At 37.9% G+C, this 23,719-nt stretch overlaps 1 protein-coding gene across 3 annotated transcripts in view; it reads right to left on the minus strand.

Moving 5' to 3' along the window:
• The window catches only part of aig1 (androgen-induced 1 (H. sapiens)), a 57,382-nt gene that overhangs the window by 22,465 nt on the left and 11,198 nt on the right, over window positions 1-23,719 (minus strand). For 2 of the 3 annotated variants that reach the window (XM_015339117.2, XM_015339118.2), the window contains exons 2-3: window positions 17,977-18,132; window positions 8,874-8,975 (exon numbers count right to left, since the gene is read on the minus strand). In XM_015339117.2, the coding sequence (XP_015194603.1) occupies window positions 8,874-8,975; window positions 17,977-18,132 (258 nt within the window). Of the gene's footprint in view, window positions 1-5,612; window positions 5,899-8,873; window positions 8,976-17,976; window positions 18,133-23,719 lie in introns of those variants that run through there. The other variant, XM_069198188.1, reaches the window with a different exon arrangement.

The following is a 23,719-nucleotide window of genomic DNA, read 5'->3' on the forward strand; positions in this document are numbered from 1 at the left end:
TCAAAAGGCTATGAATATTAACCTTGGTTAGTTAACATCTACAGTGTAATAACATTATTCTAAACATGTTTTTTAAGGAAATTCAATTTTTCAGTTTGAAAAAAGAAAAAGAAACCAAATAAATGCCAGGGAATTATTCCCTAATGTCTGAATGATAGTTGAGTCAAACCTCATTCAGTGCACCTTTTCATGAACAAACATAATAAGGGGCTCCATGATTTTCACATAGGGTGTTACTGTGGTGTGTGTGAACAGGGAAATACATTATTTGTTCCATATTTCTTAACTAAAGATCACATCAAATTAAGGTAATACTCTTATCATATAATTTTGCTATGTACTGTATAAAGCTATATAGAATTAGCTTAAGCATTATATCTAAGGCATCCATACCTGTCATAGCACACCACAATGAAGCTTTAGAGGCGTATCTGAACACTAGTCATGGGTACTACCATAAAACTAACTTATTTTGCACAATTCTTTTATTATTTCTGAGGGTATTACCTAGCTACATTACACTAAATGTGCTTCATATCTAATAACGTAATTATTCAATATCAAATTGTTTATGTTTTGTAAAGTACATATAAAACAATTTTGATCAATTTCTTCACCTCAGAAAGAAAACTGATATATTTTAGAAACCTACTGTTATGTGTGGTTTAATAAAAACATGAAATATTTCCTACTTGTGTGACATACTCTCCCCAAGTTAAAAAAAAACAAGAAAAAAATAAACTGAGAAACCACCATTTTTTCTTGTCTTTGAGATGAGATAAATATTTTCTCAGTTGTCAAGGATGAGCTAGTGACCCAACTATGCACCAGTTTTAATGACGTTGGCTGGATAGGGAACGTCTTTAGTAGCTTTTCCAGACTCAGAAAGGGGACTAAATCATAAGCATAACCATGATATTTTACACCACTCTTTCTTAAATTGCTATGAAACATTACCATCTACAAAAATGGACTTTCAATTATTGATTTCTTAAGTAATCCCCCAGCACTTATGAAACCAAAGGAAATAACTGTGCAGTACAGTATGTTGCTCAAAAGGAAAGAAGAGATGTTTTAATAAAACACATCAATACCTGTAAAAGCATCCTTTGTTTTTTTCTTACTCAAGAAACCTAAGTCTGGATTTTACTCTCTTTTTACTGTTTACTGCCAAGGTTCTTAGAATAGTTATTTTTCAAACACTTGATATACTTATTCAAACATACCAGACACATAAGCACATAAGGTCTGCATGAAAAACTTTCGTATTGTATTTAAAAAAAGCAAAGCTCTCTGAAATATTGGGTGCAACACCGCATAATGCTTTGACTGGATTTCAGGAAAAATTTCATAGTGATAAAACATCATAATTTTCTAATTTTAAAGATCTTGTATTGGTGGATAAAGAGTAATAAATGATTAGAGTTAGACTTAAAGGTTAGATTTATGTACCCTAGACTTGTAAGAAATTCTATAACATTACTTTTCTAAATATTAATGTTAGCAGTTTCTGCATTTGTGTCACATGGCTTCTTCGTCTGAGTTTTCTAGCAAATATTGACTTTAAGCCATCCCTAGGAAATACATCTCATTACCACTTCCTCAGAAAGCTATTCCACTGACAGAATGACCGCTGTGACTTCATTTTTGGAACACTGATAGGAACCACAGAAGGCATGAAATAAAATATATTATAAGGTATTTCTTGTGCCTTCTGAGAATACAAAACCGAAACATGTCACTGGTTTAACTACATGGACTTTTTAAATAATTTTAATAATTTCCACTATCTTTTGCCATGTATCATTTCCTGGCCGATGAAAACGACCAAATAGCATCCAGTATGAAGAACTGTGTCAGAAGCAAATAAATGTTATTGCAGTTTAAAGGCAAAATCACAATGGCTATAAAAAGTATTCACTCTTTTCATATTTTATTATGTTACAATATGGAATCATAACATATTTAATTAGAATTTTTGCCATTGATCAAAATAAAACACTATAGAATGCCAAAATGCAAAGAAAATTCTACAGATACTCTTAATTCTAATTATGTCTGCAGCCTTAATGTCAGATGCTGTGTGAGATTTTTCAGGTTTGATACCCTTGAGTTGAAACAGAATAACATAAATATCACGTGTCAATATATAAATTGCTCTTTGGCATAAAGAGATGCACATTGTATGTAGTTTTAGAAATGTCATCCTATTTTATGGTAATATCACATTTTTGTGTTTTTTTATTAAATTGTTATAAGAACACACCAAATGTATTTAACTCTCCTTTCGTTTCAACTACTAGTAGAAGTAAATGACAGTTCATTTTCTCCATGGAGGTGAGAGCACTTTAGATGAGATTTCTTGATTCACCTGCTGCTTTACTGTGAAGCAGTTTAAGACCCCTGGTGTACTGAAATCTTTCTTCTGAGGCTAACATGGGATCATGAATCATTACAAGATTCCTACTGCAGAGGGATGTGGTTGCACTGTTTTTCAAACTTGTAGTCTGGGATAAGAATAGAAAACAATGCTGGACAGTAATGGATTATTTCCCCCCAAAACTAACAAACATTGAAACATATAATACATACTGTATGTCAAACAGTAGTGTGACACAAGCATCATTCTCCTGTGGTGTGGTTTCCATTTATATATACATCATTTCTGAAGCTATGATTGAAATGGTATTATAGTTGGACTGAGTTAAGCAGTGATCTGTTTCTACATAGTTGCATCATTACATAAGCCTTAAGTAAGTGCTTAGAAATGCACTGGACTGTAGCCAGTAATAATAACGAGAGGCCATCTGTCAACATACTGTACAGTACAGCTTCAGGAAAAGTTGAAATTGCATTGTGGACATGACTGCATTAACACACCAATAACATGAGCATCTATCAGGACAGTAGCAGGTAAAGGTATGGATGTTTTCTTACAGTTAGTTTATAAACTGGCCTCAGTTTCTAACAGTTTTCATTTAGCCATATGGGAATGTCTGCATAGAATGAACCTATCTGTAAACTGCATGGAGTAGCTAGTCTACTATTAACCTCCACATAGGTGTTTTGAGTTCAGCTTCACTTGGGCCAGGGGCTGGTGGGATAGGGGCAGGTAAAGTGGGAAAAGGAGGAGAGAATCTCTCTCTCCTCTTGCCTCCTGAGGCAGTTCTGGTCCCTGCAAGACTGGGCAGCCCCTGCCTTCTGCACATATCCACCAGGTGGCACTCACAACTCACATATTCCAATTCCAAAGAACACAAAAGCATACCTAGCTTGATATGCAGGGTTGATTAACAGTGTCCTACAGGGGATGAACTGTGGTATTTAAAGGTATCTTCTAATTAGCATTGGTTTAAAAAACCCACCAGGGAAACAGTAGTTGTTTTGACGTAATTAATTATGTCAATTAAGTACTTTAAAAGAAGGCAGCACTGTGACGCAGTGGGTAGAATTGCTGCCTCACAGCTCTGGATTCCTGGATGCAATTCCTGGCGTGATATGTGTGTGGTAATTGTTCGCAGTCCAAAGACTGACTGGTAGGTTAATTAGCTTCGGGGGAGAATTAGCCCCGGTGTGGGTTTGTGTGTATTCGTGTTTGTATGAGCCCTGTGATTGAGGGGTGTCCCGTTCTGGGGGCGTCCTGCCTTGCACCCGTTGCTTGCCAGGATAGACTCCTTCTCCCCTCAACCCTGTATAGGTGGTTAGAAAATGAATGGATGGAAATACTGTAAAAATAGGGGGAATAATACAAGGTTTCCACCATTACTTCACTCACCAAGACACAGGACTGCACCACAAACACAGACTGAATAAGAAGTGTGTATTCTGAAGTCAGGTATGAAAGCACACAAAGAGGAACTTGACTTAAAAAGACAACAGATCTAGCTTGTCTTTGTTCTATACTCATCCTCTGCTCCAATGGACCGGTTATTCTGAGAATACAGGGTTTTCTGTCACAGATTTGGAACTTACATGCCTAATATGAAACTTGTCAGATGAAGTTTTAAAATAATGGCCAGTGCAAGTCACAATACATTGGCCCTGTAAACCCTCAATAGCTTTATAGTAAATTGGCCAGGGCAATGATGCCTGGTAAAACAACTGCTCCATTATTTAGGGCACATTTCTCAGAGAACCTTTTCTATTGTGTCTCTCTTAATCTATTCTATTTTGACACAAATTGTGAACACAGGTTTGTCAAGCTGAAAAAGACAGCACTTTACAGTACTACAATGCTGAAGCTTTGGATGGAGAGCAAAATGAGATATTCACTCTCCCCTCAACAGGACATTTTTAGAAGCTAATGTGTGGGCGGGGGGTGAGGTCAGTCTCCTTACAGGAAAAGAGAGCAGCAGCAGGATGAGAGTCCACAGCAATGCCTTAGCAGAAGACTCTGGATCCCACAGTTGACGCAGCCCTGATCGCCACTATAAAACTGAAGAACGAAAATAAAGTGGATGGGCTGTATATTCAGAGTTTCAGAAGTTTACAAAAATAGTAAGTCCCTGTCCACAGGACACTCTTTTAAATGTGTTTACAGAAGCTTCTGTATTGAAAACAGGCAACGCAGAAATCGTGTAATACTGTGCCGTGCCTGGAAGTCACATTGTATTAATAATTAATTGGCATCTGCAATGAATCAGAGAGCTGCTCTTGTGAAAAGGCACCGTGGTGTATCACAGTGTGCCTGAGCGTTACCGTTCACAGAGACACAAAAGGAGCACATGGGTGTGGGGGGTATAAACCAAGGATTATTTGCCAGAAAAATTCACCAGCACAATAGCTTCCCTCTCTCAGCACAGTATAATTTAAATATCCCGTGACACTTTTCTTTAAATAATATATAAGCAAGCCAAAGCTGAATGGACATTCTGCAGCAGCCGTAAGCACAGGGCAGGCTTCTTCACTCATGCAGGTGCCTTACGCATTGTTTAAGCAGCAGCGTTGCATTTTATGTGTTTGCCATCTGTAAAAGTTCCAGAGATGATATAAGAAAATAAGCTTCAGGGGAAATTGACTGGCCACGTATTCAAGTGTGAGATGTTTTGAAGCCAGGATCCACACAGCAGGCCTCTACAGTGAAAATGCATTCTCCTAATTGCAGTCGCACTTGCAGTGGAGTACTTACAGTACAATGCAGAAAAGGGATTCGTATCAATGTAAATCTGGTCTCCGTAAGCCCTCCAGCAAGTGAATGAGACATATGTGAGTCTAGTATTTTTACCTCTCCACTAATCCAAATTCACAAATGACTCAATTCAAATGACAAAGATTTCTGGAAAAGGCATTTTCCTGAGACACATAAGAACTATTACAGATGGAACGGGGGGGGGGGAAGCCATTCAGCCCATCTTGTTGATTGATCCATGGACCCTTTTCAGCCTTTCTTGAAAGAATTCAGGGTTTTGGCTTCCATGACATGGCTGGGTAGCTTGTCACATAATTCCACACATCTCTGTGCCTCCTGTCCTCAGACTTAAATGTACTTCCAAGTAGTTTCCACTTGGGAGGGAGAAAATTAAGGTTCAGAACCTTCAATATTATATTAATTTTTATTTAAACATTTAAAAAGATGTGTGGGTGGCACGGTGGTGCAGTGCTCAGAATTGCTGGCTCGCAGCATTGGGGCCTGGGGCTGAGTTCTGGGCTTTAGGTGCCGTCTGTGTGGAATCTGACAGTTCTGCTCGTGTCCTTCTGGGTTTCCTCCGGTTGCTCCGGTTTCCTCCCACACTCCATGGCAGATGAAGTGGATTCTGGGAAAACTGGCCCTAGTGTGAGTTCGTGTCTGCGAGTGTCCTGTGATGGACTGGTGTCCCATCCAGTGCGTATTCGGCCTTGTGCCTGTTGCTCGTCAGGATAGGCTCCTTCTCCCCTGCAACCCTGTGTTAGATAAAACACCTTCAAAGCGAACAGATGAAAAATGAGTCGGGTGATAATTTGAGACTTGAAAAAATGATTCAAAATGTTGCCCCTGTACACCCAAAGTCTTTGAAAGTCATCGTGTGCCTTTTTGGTAATTAAATAAGAGAGGTGGCAGAATAAAACAAAGGACCAGCAGCCCAGATGAAGAACAGTGCCCGACTGTCTACATGACAGCCGAGCTAGGGGGCCCCTGTCATACCATGCAATGCACTGCCTAGTGCCATCATCTGCAATTACCTGAACACACTGTAACTTGTACCTCCCTTTCATGTGTGGGAAGGAAAGAAAAATAATTGCTTTCGCTCCGTTGATCCTGCCAGCAAGTATTTGAATCCCTACCCCTGTGATAACAGTGTGATGAATAGATAAAATCTGTACTTTACAGCTTGCTCATGTGTCTTTAATTGTAGTCATAGGCTTGCCAAGCCGTAACAGGGCTTGGTAATTGTTTTCTCTGAAGCACAAGGGAGCTCAAGACAGTTACCATGGTGGCAAGGGTAAACAAACAAATGCGGTACCATGGAATGCACCATAATATTTACGATCTAGTAACCCTGTTCTATTCGTCACAAGCGTAGCAGTCAAATTTGAAGGGTTCACATATGAAAGAATCATTTTCAGCTGTGAGGTGTTTGTCATTTTTTTGCGGGGATTGCCCATAGCAACATACTTGGAATAGTAGGAGCCACTTCTCTCTGAGCAAAGTTTAGTTTCATTAAACTGCACCTAGTGCTAATGAACATTTTGTCTTACATATGTCATGACTTCTTTTTATTTTTATAAAAAACTATTTCAGTCCTACAGGCAATCCCAGTTACTGCATGTTATTTGTTATTACTTTTTTATCAGAATTGGAAGTAAAAGACAGTCCTTTAAAATATTTTACACCACCAAATATTCCTAAATCTTAAAATAAACCCCATACAGTATAGCCCTTTTTGGATAGAATGTGGAGTACTAGGATAATTGTAAAATCTGAAGACTGACTAATTTTTTATTCTTATTTTTTTGCTCTCAAAGAGTGTTGGCTAAATGCTGTGAGATAATTATAGAAATGACTGATGACATTAGGTATTTATAAAAAACACATTCTTAAAATGCTACATACGGCATTCAAGAAACACAGCAAAGTGTGAAATTAAGGTAAGCCATATATTTGAAAAGCAGTACATTACAACAGCTTACATTACGTATGTTTAATGTCTTAAATGTAATGTATTATATGTAAACTTTATCTTAAACAGACCAGCTTCTTTGCAGATCTCACTGTAGCTTGATTGGCTGCTTCTCTGTTGAGTGACGCTGGAGACCTGGGTTCAATTCCTCAGGTGGTAGGGTGCATACCCCCCTGAGCCTGAAAGCGCTGCATTATTGGAGCGGTGGCTCTGTGGCTTAGGATCTGTGCCTGTGGCTGGAAGGTTACCAGTTCAAATCCTGTGGTTGGCAGAGGAATCCTACTCTGTTGGGCCACTGAGCAAGGCCCTTAACCCCAGCAGCTCCAGGGGCACTGTACAATGGCTGACCTGTGCACTGACCCCAAGCTTCTCTCCTTGTCTGTGTGTCTCATGGAGAGCAAGCTGGGGTATGCAAAAAGATGAATTCCTTATGCAAGAAATTGTATGTGGCAAATAAATTAATCTTAAATTTGATCACTTGGATTTACTATTAAGTAGGTGTATTTCTTGAACCTTTTGTGTAAGAGATCCAGTACATTGTAATTTTGCCTGTTTAATTACAGTATTTGTGTTTAAGGGTTTAATTATTAATATTTAATTATTTATTTAAAACCTGGAATAAAAACTGCTGTTTTCAACATCAGCCCTGAAAATCCACTGAAACAGTATGGAGATTAATATTTAGTCCATTAAATTTTCTTTATTTCTCAGCCAAAATGCAATATTTAAAATTAATTCCTTCTGTTAATGCTGACATTATTGAGAAGTTCCTATTCCTTATTGAATCCCAAAAATCTCAGAATAGGTCAGTCTTTACAGGATTTCATATTCATTATATTAAAACAACAAAGCTATAACATACATAAATGCTTCGGCAAAAACTCAAGGGTTACAAACCTATTTTATTTCCTTACAGTTCACACCTCAATATGCATAAGAAAACACCAAAACACCTTCAATAATTTACCTTTAATTGGAAAAAGTCAAAGAAATGTGCAAAGTGCAGACAATCACCATTGCAGACTTTTATCTACATGTTCACTTAACTCCACTACTGTGAATTACTGGATTGTAAAACATCTGTGAACATCAAATGGACCCCAAACCAAGCTTAACACTTGACAGCAGCCAGGGAATCCTCACCACTAAAGCACATTCTCCACCCCCAATCTCTAACTGCACCCTCCACAAAATTAATGTTTTCTAATAATCCCCTTAGCAAAAATGTCCCAAAAAAAACCTTTTTAAACTACTTTTAGCACCTTTGTGGTGTACAGTAGCAATGTTGCACTTTACTAAGACCATTCCCACAGAGATTGTATGTTGCTGAACAGCCAACTTTTTGGTAATAGTTAAATGCAATATGAAACAGCTTGCCATTTTAAAGCATTTCCAGCAAAGGCTAAAACAAAGGAAACAGTGTGGATTTTCAGCAGCTCTGTTCATGGAATAACAGGCCAGTCAGTAATTACCAGGCCCCTCAACTCTAGAACAAATCGAAGGATGTCATTTTAAAATATGCCGATTTAATAGGCAAATCTCATTGAAAATTGAAAGGTTTTATTAAAGAATCACATAGAAATGACAGTCTACAACATGCCATGATGAATTGTGAACAGAGAAACAGATTAAATCCACTTTGTGTTGAAATGTGTTAGGAGTTATAACATTCATACTCATAGGCTCAATGACCAATCATTCCATTTTATGACCAATTCAAGTTAATTTTCTAACTCAAGTTAAAATGACATCTTTAATGGAACATTATATTCTTACCATTCCGTGATTAAGCCACTGCGGGATGAAGTTGTCCAGAAGTCTGGGATAAACAAGATCTCTGTCATAGAGGTACAGGGTCCAGAACATTGTCACCACAAACTGAGAGAAAAAATAGAGGCAAATTGTGAACAAAAGGGTAACAGAGGAGACTATTTATTGCTTAAATAGATGAAAATAGATGTTCTTACACCATATTTGAAAGGAGAAACAAAATTACTACAGTAGATAACCCATTTGAATTCAAATTCTATGCATGGGTCTTTATTTTTTTTTAAAATCAAATGATCAGATAATGTATTTAATCCCACAGATGAAATTTCAATATAAAGGTTTAAGGTTAAATTTAATACTGTCATGGTCTGGTCGGGTGCCTCATTTTCGGGTGTGTTTTTTCATAAGACCGCTATGTGCAAACTTAGAAAGAAATCCTTAGGAATTTTGGCAGCCCTAAAACTCAATAGTTTGTGTTTGATCTAATGCAAAAATACCCTCACATTGTTTCATTCACTAAAAGCCCGCTAGCAATTTATCTGTTTTTACAATTTCCTCAAAGATGTATTTAATACACTGAGCTCATATACTGTAAATTAACTTATACATACAGACAGGACAGATGGAATTACAATGCGGGCACAATTCAATAAATACAAGTAAGATTGCAACTTCCGGTTTAATTATTAGAAGTATTACTGCACCTGATTCAAGAACTGAGGCAGATTTTAGTAGATATCCACAAGTGAATGAATTATTGATTGGTTTTGATGCTGGGATATTCAGGTCCATTCATGATACTCAGATTTCCTTTATCCAGTTTGCTTCCTTGTGTTACACTGATGATTCACAGACTTTAGTTCTGCTCAGTCCTGACAATGGTGATTAGTAACGCTTGACTATCATCAGCTATACAAGACTACTGCTTTTTTGGTCCAGATTGCTCACTTTATATTTAGAAGTCCCTCTTAAATTAAGTAGTTCAGGTGGGTAGCTGCACTAGAACACACTAAAAACTCTCTCCATTTTTCACAGTTCCTTCGGCTACGACGATTATACAGCAACAACATCGATTTCCAGAACCAAGCCCTCAAAATGTACTCCTTTTTCATCAACAGAGGATACCCTAGCAGTGTTATTTACAGGGCCCTTGCCCGAGCCAAAAACACCCCTCAGACCATTTACTCAATCAGGAACCCCTGCCGTAACAACCGCATTCCTTTGGTGCTTCCCTACCACCCCAACACACTTCCTATCCCCAGGACTATTAACGACAACTTTTCCATCCAACAGGATGATCCCTCCATTGGGGCTCTCTTCTTATTCACAGCTCCCTTGACCACCGTCAGCAACCATCCACACCAGGCACTTCCCCCTGCAACAGAGCTCGCTGTATCACCTGCAAGCACACATCTAACACCAGACTCATTCAAGGCCCCTCAGGACAATTCCGGATCACCCAGATGGCATCTTGTACCTCCAGCAACCTTATTTACTGTACTGTATCTCTTGCAGTAAATGCCCAGCCATCTACATTGGAGAAACAGGAAGGAGACTCGGAGACCCTTTCAGAGAACATGTTAGGGCTGTGAAGATTAAAGATCTCTCCAAGCCCACTGTTTCGCATTTCACTTCTGACGGCCATGATCATACTAATCTCTCGTCTGTGTTCTTAAAGACAGTTTTACGAACTCATACATCAGAAAGACTACAGAAACCAAAATTATCCTGCAGCTAGGATCACACCTTCCCCCTTTCTTAATGACAGACTACTTTTCTTCTTAATTTTCTCCATTCATTGGAGGTTTCATTTCACACCTCTCAACACCTATTCTGACTTCACACCTCTTGATTGGCCTCTCTTTCTGTCCCCTGCTCCCGCCCCTCGCTCCTCCTCACTCCCAGCCTTTGTTCTCCCGCTACATTACCTTTGCTTACGGCCCTGTTTTTCTCACACCTGAAGAAGACTCCATGGCCAAAACATTGTGTTTTCTTCCTTCTCTTTTCTGCATGAAATAAACCTATTACTTGTTCCTTTGCCTCTTAAATTAAGTCCAATCTTTTTCTTCTGTTCTCATTTTTCATTCTGTATCTGGAGTTGCCGATTCACATTGTAAACTAAGTGTCATACACTGACCTGTGCATTACCCACACTGTCTAAAATATGTTTGATTGAGTTAATGCTTCTTAAATATTAAATATTTAAATACATTTGTTGAAGGCTCAGTGCTTTATAATAAAGACACTGATTGCTAAAATCAGCCACAAGCAAGAGGAACAGACAGTTCCAGGGCTGATGTTTTCTTATCAGCATACCGTAATTAATCCCTTAGAGCTGAGTTCTCTTTTTTTTAGCTGTTACTTCAAGCAAAATATGCCTTCTGTAAGAAGGACAGCAGCAAGCTTAAGAAAAGATCAAACACACTGAAAAAAGTACGGTACTATTGAGTATACAGGCTTTGAAATGGGTATTTAAAATTCCTGCTTTGCTAGGCTGCATCTTCAGTGGAATTCCATCTCAGCCCAACAATCTCTTTGATCCTGGCATTTCAAACTGCCCTCTGCTCTTCTAAAAACTTATTTGCATCAATAGCCCTGGTTTATGGATATAAAAGATTCTAGTTTTGCTTCACTTTCTCGAGTTGTATCAACATGAACCAATCCCCGGCACACTGCATCTTCACTCCTAGTAAATAGGAAGTGGGATAGATAAAGTACACAGAATGTCTGTCTCTAGTTTGTAACCATTCTTAAGGTCCTTATGAGACACCAGGAATTAAAATACATGCAACCATTGAGTATCTACAGTTAGCTAAAAACCTCCACTAGTGTTTTCATTTATTGTCAAACTTTTGACTGTAATTAATACAGTTCAGCTCATTTAGCTCGTAACACTTACCAAATCTTATTGGCTCAATGTAAGGTGTGCCTAATCGTTTCCATTGTTTGTCCTCTCTACACATTAATAAAGCTAAAAGGCTGCTTTTACAGATGTATCAGAATTAACTGTTCACATAAAACAAAATGGATACAATTTCAGTAGAAGACAGACATAAAATCATGATTGAGAAGACAAAACATGCAGTTAAAAGATTTGAAGAACGGGAAATATCTAAAACACAGTGGATAAAACCACAGAATATATCTAGCTACACAGCTGCTAAAGCTTTGATGTCAAGAGTAACTGTCTTACTGCTGATAATCTGCTTAATTAGAATTAGTTTTTGTAGCACAAACATTGCCTTATTTTTTGATAAATTGAAATCAAGTTCAGATTCTTGGAAATGTTCATCACCTTCCCAGGAGTTGTGGTGTATTTGTTTTAATGCTTCCTCCCAAACACTTTACTCATTCATCCCAGTGCTGTATGTTTGCATATTCAGTGCAGAAACCAAATCGAAACAGGGGACATATTGTACTAACTTAGTTTGGTTCCTTTAACACCTTTGCTGTCTGTTGTCTCATGGCCTTCAATCTTCTTTAGCAGGCCGATCACTTATAAACACTGCAGGACACATTTGGCACATTTACTTCATTTGATTTGTAGTAGCTAATTAATCCAAAGACCTCATCCCTCTGTTTCTTAAAAGAAAAGATGGGATCAGCTTCAACAACATGGTTTGGTAGATTACAATAGGAACCAATAGGCCTTTGTGTAAAAATGTGCCTCCTGATCTAAGTTTTAAAACCACTTAGTTTTTAGTTCTTTTATTTGTGTTTTACTGTGTTTTCATAGGCTTAGGCCTGTAAGTAACTTGGAAGATCTTGAATATTTGAAAGGTGTCACCTTAGAGTTTTCCCTGTTGAAGTCTAAAAATATTTTTTTAACGTAGAAACAGGACCTGAAAATGTACCCGGTTACACTTCCATGAACTGATATTGAAGAGAAACAATAACTTTTTTGTATCGTAGCTAGTGACCGGAATTGAACACAATATTCTAAATAAGGTCTTACTAGTGGTTTGTACACTTTTAACATAACATCTCTTGATCTAAATTCTATGCTTTTAACTGTATGATTTAACGTTCCATTTGCCTTTTGATTACTTCTCCACATTGTCTAGAAGATGAAAATGATGTGCGAATATGAAGCCCTAGGTCTTTTTCATAGTTTAGTGCTTGTTTGGACTACCGAAGACTTTTTCTACCCACCTGTACATGTAAAACTCTACATTTGTCCACATTTAATGTCTTCTTACATGTGTTTGCCTAGTGTTGAATTCTGTCTAAATCTTTTGGAATTTGTTTTGAATTTTAAACAGTCTTTTCTTATCCTCCTGCTTTTGTGTAATCCATGAAGTTGACTAAACTCCTAACTATACTGGAATTTACAGTATATGGAAAAACAAAAGTAACTTCTCACATATCTGGAATACATTCACAAAGATATGAGGAAAATGACATTTTTTGAAGTCGGTACACTGATATTTTATTTAACACACATGATTCAGCTATATTAATTATGTGGATTACTGGGATAGGCTCCAGCTCCCCCATGACCCTGTGTTGGATAAAGCAGTTAGAAAAAGAATGGATGAAAGGTACAGTATAGCATCAAAAGCATCGATCAACAAGGAGTCTACTGTGAAAGACACAGGCCACCAGCACATGTGGCCACAGCTGTAAGCTGTACACCTGCAATGCACCTGTGATGAGGGCAGCTCTCCCTGTCCCCCAGATTTGTTCCTCGTTGACTGTGGGCTCTGAGGACAGATAGCGACACATCCTAGACGGTGGATCACTGTTGCTAAAAACCTGTGCTCTGCTGCAGTAGAGTTCTACACTGTCTAGATTTCAGAGGGAGTGATTTTACCTCTGTAACTTGCTCAGTGCACCGAGCCCTGTTACACATGCTTTGAACCAAGTTTCCAAATGCCTTTTCGTTGTGGGATTCTGACCCGTACATTTCAAAGAGCCTGGACAAGCCTGTGCCTATTCACTGGTTTCTGAGTAACAGAGGCCATATGTGATCCTGGCTCATCATACAGATGTTCCACGGGACTCAGGTCTGGTGAGTAGGGCATCCATTAAAGAACTGTCACGTTCTCATCTTGCAAGAAAGTCTTCGTTAGCTGTATTGGATGTGCACTGTTATATAAGGACAAGCCCACATGAAGGGCAGTACTTGAGGACACGGAACTTGATCAATGTAGCTCCTCGCAGTCAGATTGCTGTCAATCAGTGCAAGCAGTATTCTGTAGTAACTAGACAATGCCTGCCCCGACCATCAAACTTCGACCTCCCCCCATTGATCGGTCTGCTGCACACAACAAGTAATATATTGTTCTGCCACACTTGCTGTAATTCGTTGGGGTAGTCTACAAAAACATTGATTCACTGCTGGTGAGTCCACCTGATGTATTTCTCCAACATATTGATGGTACAAAGGTGAAGTTCTCTTGATAAGCAGGTTATACTGGTTCCTTTTGTGTTTTCCTTCTTAGTTTTTCTCCCACTTGACATCCAGCAGGTTACAGTAAATCACCTCATCACGTGTGCCCAATCAACTCTCTTACTAAAGAGGTATTTGGTGCATATACAACAGACAAGTCCCTTGAGTACATTATAGTCGGTTAAGAATGATTAAACAATCATAATGATGCTCAACACATTTAGACAATACACAAAATCAATTAAAAAAAAAACACATACATGCATAGAGTTATATTTATCCTTAGTATAGATCATGGGTATAAAGATCAGTTATTTTAAAACAAAACAACCTACACTGGTCCACTGGTATGGGATGCCTTGTAATGTGGTGATGCTGAAAGCCATATATCAATTTCCAGTTCTTCAGTTCTACTGTACCTGCACATGTGTTTAGCAAGTGGAGTGAAGTCTGACTCCAGTATTACTAATTAGGAAGCGAAAATAAACAGGAAGGTTTTTCTTCATAAAAGAAGCCAAAAAGCTTTAATTCAGGTCCTGCAGAAAGTAAGTGATGATTCAGAAATACACTACATTTAAAGTAAATAAATCTGTAAACATGGAAGAGCATAATCTGTATTCGGCTGACTTCCAGGAAAAATGTGTTCTCTATACCTTAATGAAGCAAGACAAATATTTTCCCTGTACCTTATAAATACAAGACACAGCTTGAATCCCTTTCAATTCTAGCATCTTGGCCTGTTGCCATCACTTTATATACAATTTAAACATCTCTGAACAAAAGGAAAAAAGAGTACCAAGTCCAATTAAAATATTTTCCGAGTAATTATCAGATGGTGATCACGAACGCAACACATACTGTATGAAAGCCAGCAGACATTAAACACTTCCTTTTTCAGCGGAAAATCTCATGTGCCTGTTTTTCAGTATGATGCAATAGCATGACACCCAGGACAGATAGATGATTTGCAATTTGCAAAACAAATCCATGTCATAACTCACACAATGCATATTACTGTCTCTGCTCACCTTATGCAAACTCTATCAACTTGCACAGTTAGAACGCAGTCATTGTGTGTTAAGAATTGAAGAGCCTTTTGTGCACATTATTGATCTCAGCTTGAAGTCAGGTCTGACAAGTGATTGTGCTTGTCACTGTTAGGGTACTCAGTTTGAGCTACTCATTTAATAATAATAATAATAATAATAATAATAATAATAATAATAATAATAATTCATCCATGACTTCCCACCTAGTTAAGATACAGCATGTGCCAATTGAGACATAGTACAGTATGTGCCAGCAGCTGCAATGCACAATAGATCAGGTCTTCATCCACTGAATTAAGGCAGAACTGAATGTACAGTAGGCCAGATTGCGGAATTTCTGAAGAATGCCAGGGTTAACACCCTTACTCAAATGACATCATGGGATCATTAACAACCAAGAAGTCAAGACCTCAGTTTACACGTCTCATCTGATTTCTGCAGTATGGTGTCCTCGCTCCAGAGGAATGAGTGCGACTGTACCTATTGCTCTACCTACACTACTTAAAGCAGCAACCTAGCATTTCTTGGAGATTTCCGGTTCCAGTACAGACCAGTTGCTTGGCTCCAGACAAGGCATCGGTAGGATAGCTGGATTTTGATTTGTTCATTTCCTTTTCAACATACTTTGAGTCAGTGTGATTTCTTTAGTAAATTCATTAGAAAGCTGTTTTGTGCTAGACATGCACTTATTTTCATTCTATATTTTCAATAAATTAGCCTTTTTTTCTCAAAGAAGATGCACTGAAAGAAGGCACCAACATTGCTTTTTCACATATTATAACAGTTAATAATTGTGATTTGTCTGTGACTGAAATTACTAAGTTTCCCACTCAGCTCTGCTAAACTATATATTACTTTATTAATATTATCTATGAATTGATGTAAGACAGGAATCCACAGAGTGTGCACCTTAAAATAAAAGGAGCCACTGACACTACAATATAATGGTATAGATTAAAACTCAGCACAAATTTATTTCATATGAAGTTGCTGAGGGAGACACAGTGCAGTGCAGTGGTTAGCATTGCTGCCTCATTGCACCAGCACAGGGATTCAATTCCTGGGGTGCTATCTGTGTGGAGCTTGTATGTTCTCCCTGTGTTTGTGTGGGTTTCCTCAGGGTGCTCCATTTTCCTCCCACAGTCCAAAGACATGCTGGTAGGTGAATTGGCATCTGTAAAATTGGCCCTGGTTTGAGTGTGTGCATGTTTGTGTCTGTGTGCGCACTGTGATGGACTGGCGTCCTGTCCAGGATGTATCCTCTGAACTGTGAAAATGAATGGATGGATGAAGGCACTGGTTTACAGGCCTAGATTGTTATTCTTTATTTACAATGGGAGATACTCCCAGTGTTTAATTCCTATATTTTCAGTATATGAGGTACAGTACAGTATACCGTATAAACTCGGTATATAAAGTGCATTTGTATTCTATCACTCATTAATGAAACATTTCTATGCATTTCAAGTAGCTTAATGCAAGGGTTCCCAGTTCTGGTCCTGGAGGTCCAGGCACCTGCTGCTTTTTATTCCAGCTGAGCGTAAGTACATCACTGATGCCTTCATTGATCTAACTGTAGCTTGTTTAGAATATTCAAAAGTGTTTTTTCTGCTCAAGTGTTGTGATTTCATTTATTTCATTCTTAGAAAATGTGATAGATAAAAGGCAACCTCCAACACTTCTAAGAGCTGAAAACAGTCAACCATTTCAAATTAATCCTATTATTAAGTCAATGTAGGGTTCAATTGTGTAACTGAGAACTTGGCTGGAACGAAACGCAGCTGGTGTGTGGTCCTCTAGGATCAGGACTGGGAGCCCCTGGTCTAATTAAGTACTAGCTTGCAGTTTGCTTGCAGTATAAAGGCTAAATGGAACAAGCTAAAAGCTTATAACAAGTCTGATTCAGAAATGTAAGCAGTATTATATGTCATCAGCACTTTGACTGTTTATGAATGTTTCTTTCAGGCAGATTAGAGTAGCATGCTTTTGTGGGTGTTGTTTTGCTGCTATATGAACATCATTTCCTTAATAATTTAAATGCACAGGCAAATTTGATCGATTTCACTTGCAGGGAACAAGGTGGGACTACATCAGTCCGCCACGGGGCACACACAAGAGTATATGCAGGACAATTTAGAGACACTAATTAACCTGAAAAAACATTGGACTGTGGGAAAAGTCCATTGACATTGGACTGTGGCAGTTAACTGGAGCATCTGGAAAAGAGCTATATGCAATAAATGAAGATTTTTTAATTGAACATGGAACCCATAGAGTTGAAAGTACCCCATGACCAATACAGCGTACTGTATAAAATATAGTGAAAACAGATTTGTTTTTATTTTCTCAGTAACAGTGACAGGTAGAAAAAACAAAGTGTGAAAAGAAAATAACAAAGCCTAATGAAATGTAACCTAACACATTTTGCAATTACCAAATTATTAATGGGTTTCTTTTACATTAAGTGAAAACTAATGGTTTAAAACATTTAAGGAGGCAATTATCACAGTAATAAACTTTGCAGTTCATTAAAACATATTTAAAAGTAGCATTATCAAGCTGACACTGCCATAACCTTTACAGTATATTCCAATGCTGCTCATGTCCTGAACCCATAGCAGCGTTAAATACTTATCTGTCCTTCTATCTGCAGTTCAAAAACACTTACCACTCCAACAGGAAAAGCTAGGACTGCCATCATCCAGTCCCGCAGACTGATGAGCTTCTTCAGTTGTCTCTCCTGCTCTTGACTCTCACTACCTTTCATCAACAGGCTGGAGAGATCAGTCAGTACACACACCCCGAAGAAAACTGCTTGAATGACCTGTCAGGAAAACAAAGGGAGGAATTAAGTTATCTGAGGAAAGAGGCTAATCCTAAATTCAGTCTCTCCTCTGCATTCCTGTACTGACTGTATACCCCACTGACTAAAACATTTCCTCTCAGCTTAGTTCTATCTTTTTACCAACATAATGTACAGAACTAGAAAATCACAATCATAGAATGACATTAGGACATCACAGCTCTTACTGTGACATCCTTATGCCACAAAGACAGTAGGACAACAACAAAAGCACATTAAAAATGATTGGGGTTGTCCACAACTTTAAAAATGGTTCTGTACTCAAAATCGTCTGGGGGCTTTAACAGCATGTGTGCAGTCAACAAATCAAAAATGCCAAAGAAATTTATTTCCAATGCTTGTAGGTCAGACCTGCTCTTAGGGGAAAAATGTATTTGTGTGTTTGTATCAATAAAGTATTAAGCACAGCCAGTACTGCACGATAAAATGCAGCCTTAGAGATGCCAGCAGCTACTGAAAAGAGGTGGATCCAAGAATATGCAAGGTGTGTGAGAGCTTCACCATAGCAGGGATGGCATCACATTTGCATCAATTTTATAAGTGGTTTCTTTCAGGAGCATCCAGAATTAAAAAGTAATAAAAAGCTTGGAGGCGAAGACCCCTGAAAAACACTTCTTAAAAACCATTTTAAGACAGTATTACTGAGCAGGTTTCATTCAGTATGTCACCCAACAACATAGATTAATTTGCAGCAGGTTTCTGACTTCTAAACCAGCTGCAACCCAATTCTGGAATGAAGTGGCCATCTTTGAGACTCTGGGCACGAACAAAGACGGGAAAAGCCAGTGAGATGGTCAGTGTGACGTTTTCTTTAACAGGAATGTTCCCCATTCTTACTTAGGAGGAGGATACCATTGGTGTCAAGAGTGTATGCAACAATTACAGTGGAATATTGACTCCCACCAGTATGGGAAGAATAGTCATAAGGCATTCATTGATTCCAGTAAGAAAATCATTAAGTTGGTTTATAAGCTCATTTTGGATGATGGCAAAAACATATTCTATTTCCCTGAGGGAAGCAACATCATATGTCATATCACCTGATTTAGAAGGACATGATTGCAGTACAGCACTTTGTGGGTTTTCAGACATAGTAAAGACGAGAAAAAGGATAGAGAGACTATGTTTAGGACACTTTTTTTAGCCTGTGCGTGAGCAGAGTGGATACAGAAGAGGGCTTCTCAGTTGTAATTACAGCTGCCGAAAAACATTATTGTCTCTTCCTGGTAGCTGATGACCTTCTTGCCTTCAACGAAGTTCATGACCAGAAGCTCTCAGAGTTCATTCTTGTGCTCCCATCATTAATAACTGATAATTGGATGGCTTTGTGACAGTGTTAGAAGAGAAGACAAATGCGCTCATCTTTTGTTATCCCTAGCTTTCAAATTGTTCTTGACGGAATGGGATTTTGTTCCTATGGAGTCTAGGATGACTGTTGGTCTCAGTCTGTTGCTGATACATCTGCCGTTGCAGTCAATGAGGTACTGACATTTACTTTCACCAGCTCCATCATTCTGGGTTTGAGAACCCATGGCTGGAGGATTAGTTTAGTTAAAAGATATTAAGGTGATCTATGTCTAGTTTAATAATTGTATTATTGCTCATCTAGGACAACTATCTAGAAAATCGAGATTCCACTGTGTTTCTCCTTGTGTATCAGTCTTAATTCCTTTTCACCACACTATGAAAAGGTTTAGTGAAATTTTCAACAGTAAAGCTCATTTTTAGCTTCACCTTAAATAGCCAGGTAGCCAACTGACTACCCGTTGGCTATAATACCACATAAATCATTACAACCACATCTTGATGGGCATTTTAAGAACACATACAAATAAATTACAATTATATACAACCTTGTTCAAACAGTTGGTTTAAAACCTATGTATAGTATGCAAACTCTGAAGATTTGTTCATAACCAAGACAGATATTCTAAAAATACCATTCAGGATTCTAATCGTTTTCATTATTCTTATATCTTAAATCTGTCTATGGGCCACGCATCTCTAAATCTGTCTATACAGTTTATCTGTAACAGCATTTTGTTTTAATACATCCAATTTCCCATTAATTTCTATAAATGTATTAGAGAAAGCACTTGAAACTATTTTTTAGCACTTCAAGATCATTTTAAATTGAATAAGGGCAACAGACCTATTGCACAAAAAATCTCTTAAAACCCACAGACCTTCAATTTCCTATAAGGGATAAAACTGGCACAATAAAACCAGTGTGAGTCATCCCTATGTAGACAGTTAATGAAGATTATTTCCAGCTAACAGTGTGGCTGGAATTTCTCATTCCTTGACATCATTTTTTTCTTTTATACAGTACACAGTACACAGTAGACCCAATAAAATTTCCTGCTGTTGTCACTGTTGTTTTTTCAAGATTTCATGGAACCCATTATATTAATAAAACCCTTGGCCATTCCATTGCACTAGGTCAATTTACTTCGCTATAGAGAACTTAATGATTACAATGCTATAACCCTTGAATTTATTTTTTGTGAACCATTTTTAATTTACATATTGCAAAAACAGAACAGTACAACACAACAGCATCTCCTATCCCAAACCCACAGCATTGGTAGTATATTCTTCCAAGTTTCCACACCGATTTAATCCAAGACACAGGGGTGATGGCTTGCACAATATGTGAAATGTTTTTCTTTCTCAGGAGAAGAGTTACAGTATAATGGCAGCACTAACACGCCTCTGAACAGAACCTCTCTGCATGGCAGTACAGTTTGTACTGTTACAAGCTTTTAAGCTTTTAAGTATGCTAACAATGTCAGGAAATTAACTTTAACTGCCTCCTTTACCTCAAACAGGGATATACAATGGGGTCTGTCCTCTCATCGTGGGAAATATGTTGATTGAAGAAACTGGACAAGCCTCATCCATTTTTTCTGGATCATAAACTATATACAGTAATTTAGTAAAGAACTGATAAAATGTTCATATTTATCTGTACTGAGTCCCATTAAAATAGTAGTTCAGGCTTGACTTCTGGCTGAAAAAAATTCAACAGCGTGTCTAAAGAAAGAAATCATGTTTATTTATGCCACTTTCCATTGCAGTAGTATTAAAAAAAAGGAGTTAATGTTTAAAAAAAGGCAACATGATTTCCAATTCATTAAATGAAAGCAGTTGTGTGTTATATAAGGATAACACCTAGTAAATGGTGTTACCCTGATCGCACATATGATTTCTCAGTGTTGTAGATGCCAGAGACCTGGCACTCACCTACTTCAGTTTCGATCTGTCCAGTACATGGGTTTTATCAGCATTCATATCATCACTTTCTCACCCCAATCCCAATATAGAGACAGGAATACTCCATGCAATACAATCAAGACACCTTTGCATTGGTTTCTGCAGACATACAGTAATTATTATGCAATACTGAAACATCTTGTTTTCAAATGGGACTCTTATATCATTGCAATGTCTGTTTTTCTCCATCGTAACAAATCTAGATGGATAGCCGATTTGGCAGATCAATGTAGCATGCATACGTTTCAGGATAAAATAGAAACATCAGTCATGTGTATAAAAGACCTACTCCGATGTCAAAGAGGTATAAATACATAAAGTACAAACAGCAGCTGCTAAGTGAGAATGGAGAGACCAAATAAAAGCAACAGATATTAAATGCTCAGTCTGACTTCATGACAAAGTATCACTGTCACCAGCACAGTGCCGAGCAGCAGAATCATTGCAGCCTTTACCCACAAAAAATACTAAAAAAAGAGGGGGCATCATTTCACCAGCCCTCTCAATTCTCTTCCTTTCTTGAGTCCGTATGATATGGCCAAGAAACTGAGTCTAGATAACAAGGCATTCCTCCCGTACAGTAGTAAAACAAATCAGAGAAAAGAAAATCTTACCTAGTAAGAAATCAAAATAAATTCCACTTTTACAAACAAATGGAAAAATTCCCAACACATCAAATAGCAGAAGAACACATCTTGTAAAAAAATACACACTTAATCACTATTACAATATATACAATTTTTGGTTTGAAAAGGGGACAAGTGTGCATGTCCTAATGATTTTTAGGCCTCAAGTCGATTTTTAAGGATTTAACACACGGTGTGGGTAAGGATTTTATTCATTCATGGAAATGTAATCGAGGAGTCAATGAAATAAAGCAGTGACTGTGTTTAAAATGATTTTTTAATTGTAGATGCGTGTTAGGAGCTGTGCTTTGAGGTCCCGGAGGGTGAACAGTCTCAGATTGAGAGGCATCACAGCTGAGCTCCAGCAAGCTGCAGCTCAAATGTTTTTTTTTTCAAGAGTCTGACTGGATGGTCATGGTCAGTTTCCCCCTGGCCAGCTATTTCACTGCAAACAAGTGTCCAGCTTGATTATCTTGTATTCCAGAATGTCCAACTCCATTCGAGCTCCAGTTTTGAGATCAATTGCTGACTAGCTGCCATTTGTGCGCATACATCTTCAGCTATTCGAGCAATTCAGGAACTCTCTGTTAGCATCTCAATTTTCACAAGCCATGTCTGCTCTTTCAATGATTGCTCCACCAGAGCGGCCATCTTAGCCAGTTCAGGAGGATCAAACTCTTACAGCCTCTTTGTGGAGAAGGACAAGAAGAGCCTAACTTATTCCACATGCCTGCCATCTCAGATAAATCATATACACATACAGATGAAGGCAATGAGAAAACAAAGAAATTGTGTGTGTGTGGGGAGGGGGTTGTCAAGAGGGAATCTAATCCTGGTATGCCCATCACATGATCTCACCTCTTTTAATGTGTGTAAAATAACAGCATTCCACATGGGGAGAATATCTTTATAGTACGATATTTTGACTTTTGACTTGAAATTAGTTCTTTTCAATCAGCAGCTTATAAAACTATTTAGAAACCTCTCAACTGATGTCATTTACATCATATGAATGTTTCTGCTGCTTCATTTGTACTCTTACCATATGTGTTTGCCCTAATATAGTTGATTTTTCAGTTTACTCTTTCTATAGAACCTAAATCCATCTATTATTATTATTATTATTATTATTATTATTATTAAGAAAACAGCATATTTCTTGTAAAGGTCATGATAGTTACAGAAACTCTTCTAGTAAAAGCTACTTCCAAAAAGACTTGTGGACGGTATAGACAATGATACTGACAACTACTTAAAGACCAAGATCCAAATGTTTAAATACAATTTTGTTTTTTACAGGCACTTGTGTCTTGTGAGATTTCTACCTATAAACGCTTGCAATTGTTTTCCTTATCAAATAAACCTTTACTTGTTCCTTTACTGTATAAATATAGTATCTATTATGCATGGGCACCGATTTATACTGTATGAGTCTTGTAGACTATATATACATATTATTATTATTGTATCATTCGTACACTGTGGCTGTGTTGTCTGCGTAAAGCTGCTGTTGCACTGCAATTTCCCTCACGGGATCAATAAAGTATCTATCTGTTGTACATCTCCTTCCAATCAGCCTTCTTCTTTCTAATGAAACTACTGGACAATATGTACAGTAAAGCACTGTAGTGGAATTCTTCGTAATC

This window comes from Lepisosteus oculatus, chromosome 2 (genome assembly GCF_040954835.1).
Source record: "Lepisosteus oculatus isolate fLepOcu1 chromosome 2, fLepOcu1.hap2, whole genome shotgun sequence".
Taxonomy (NCBI): Eukaryota; Metazoa; Chordata; class Actinopteri; order Semionotiformes; family Lepisosteidae; genus Lepisosteus; species Lepisosteus oculatus.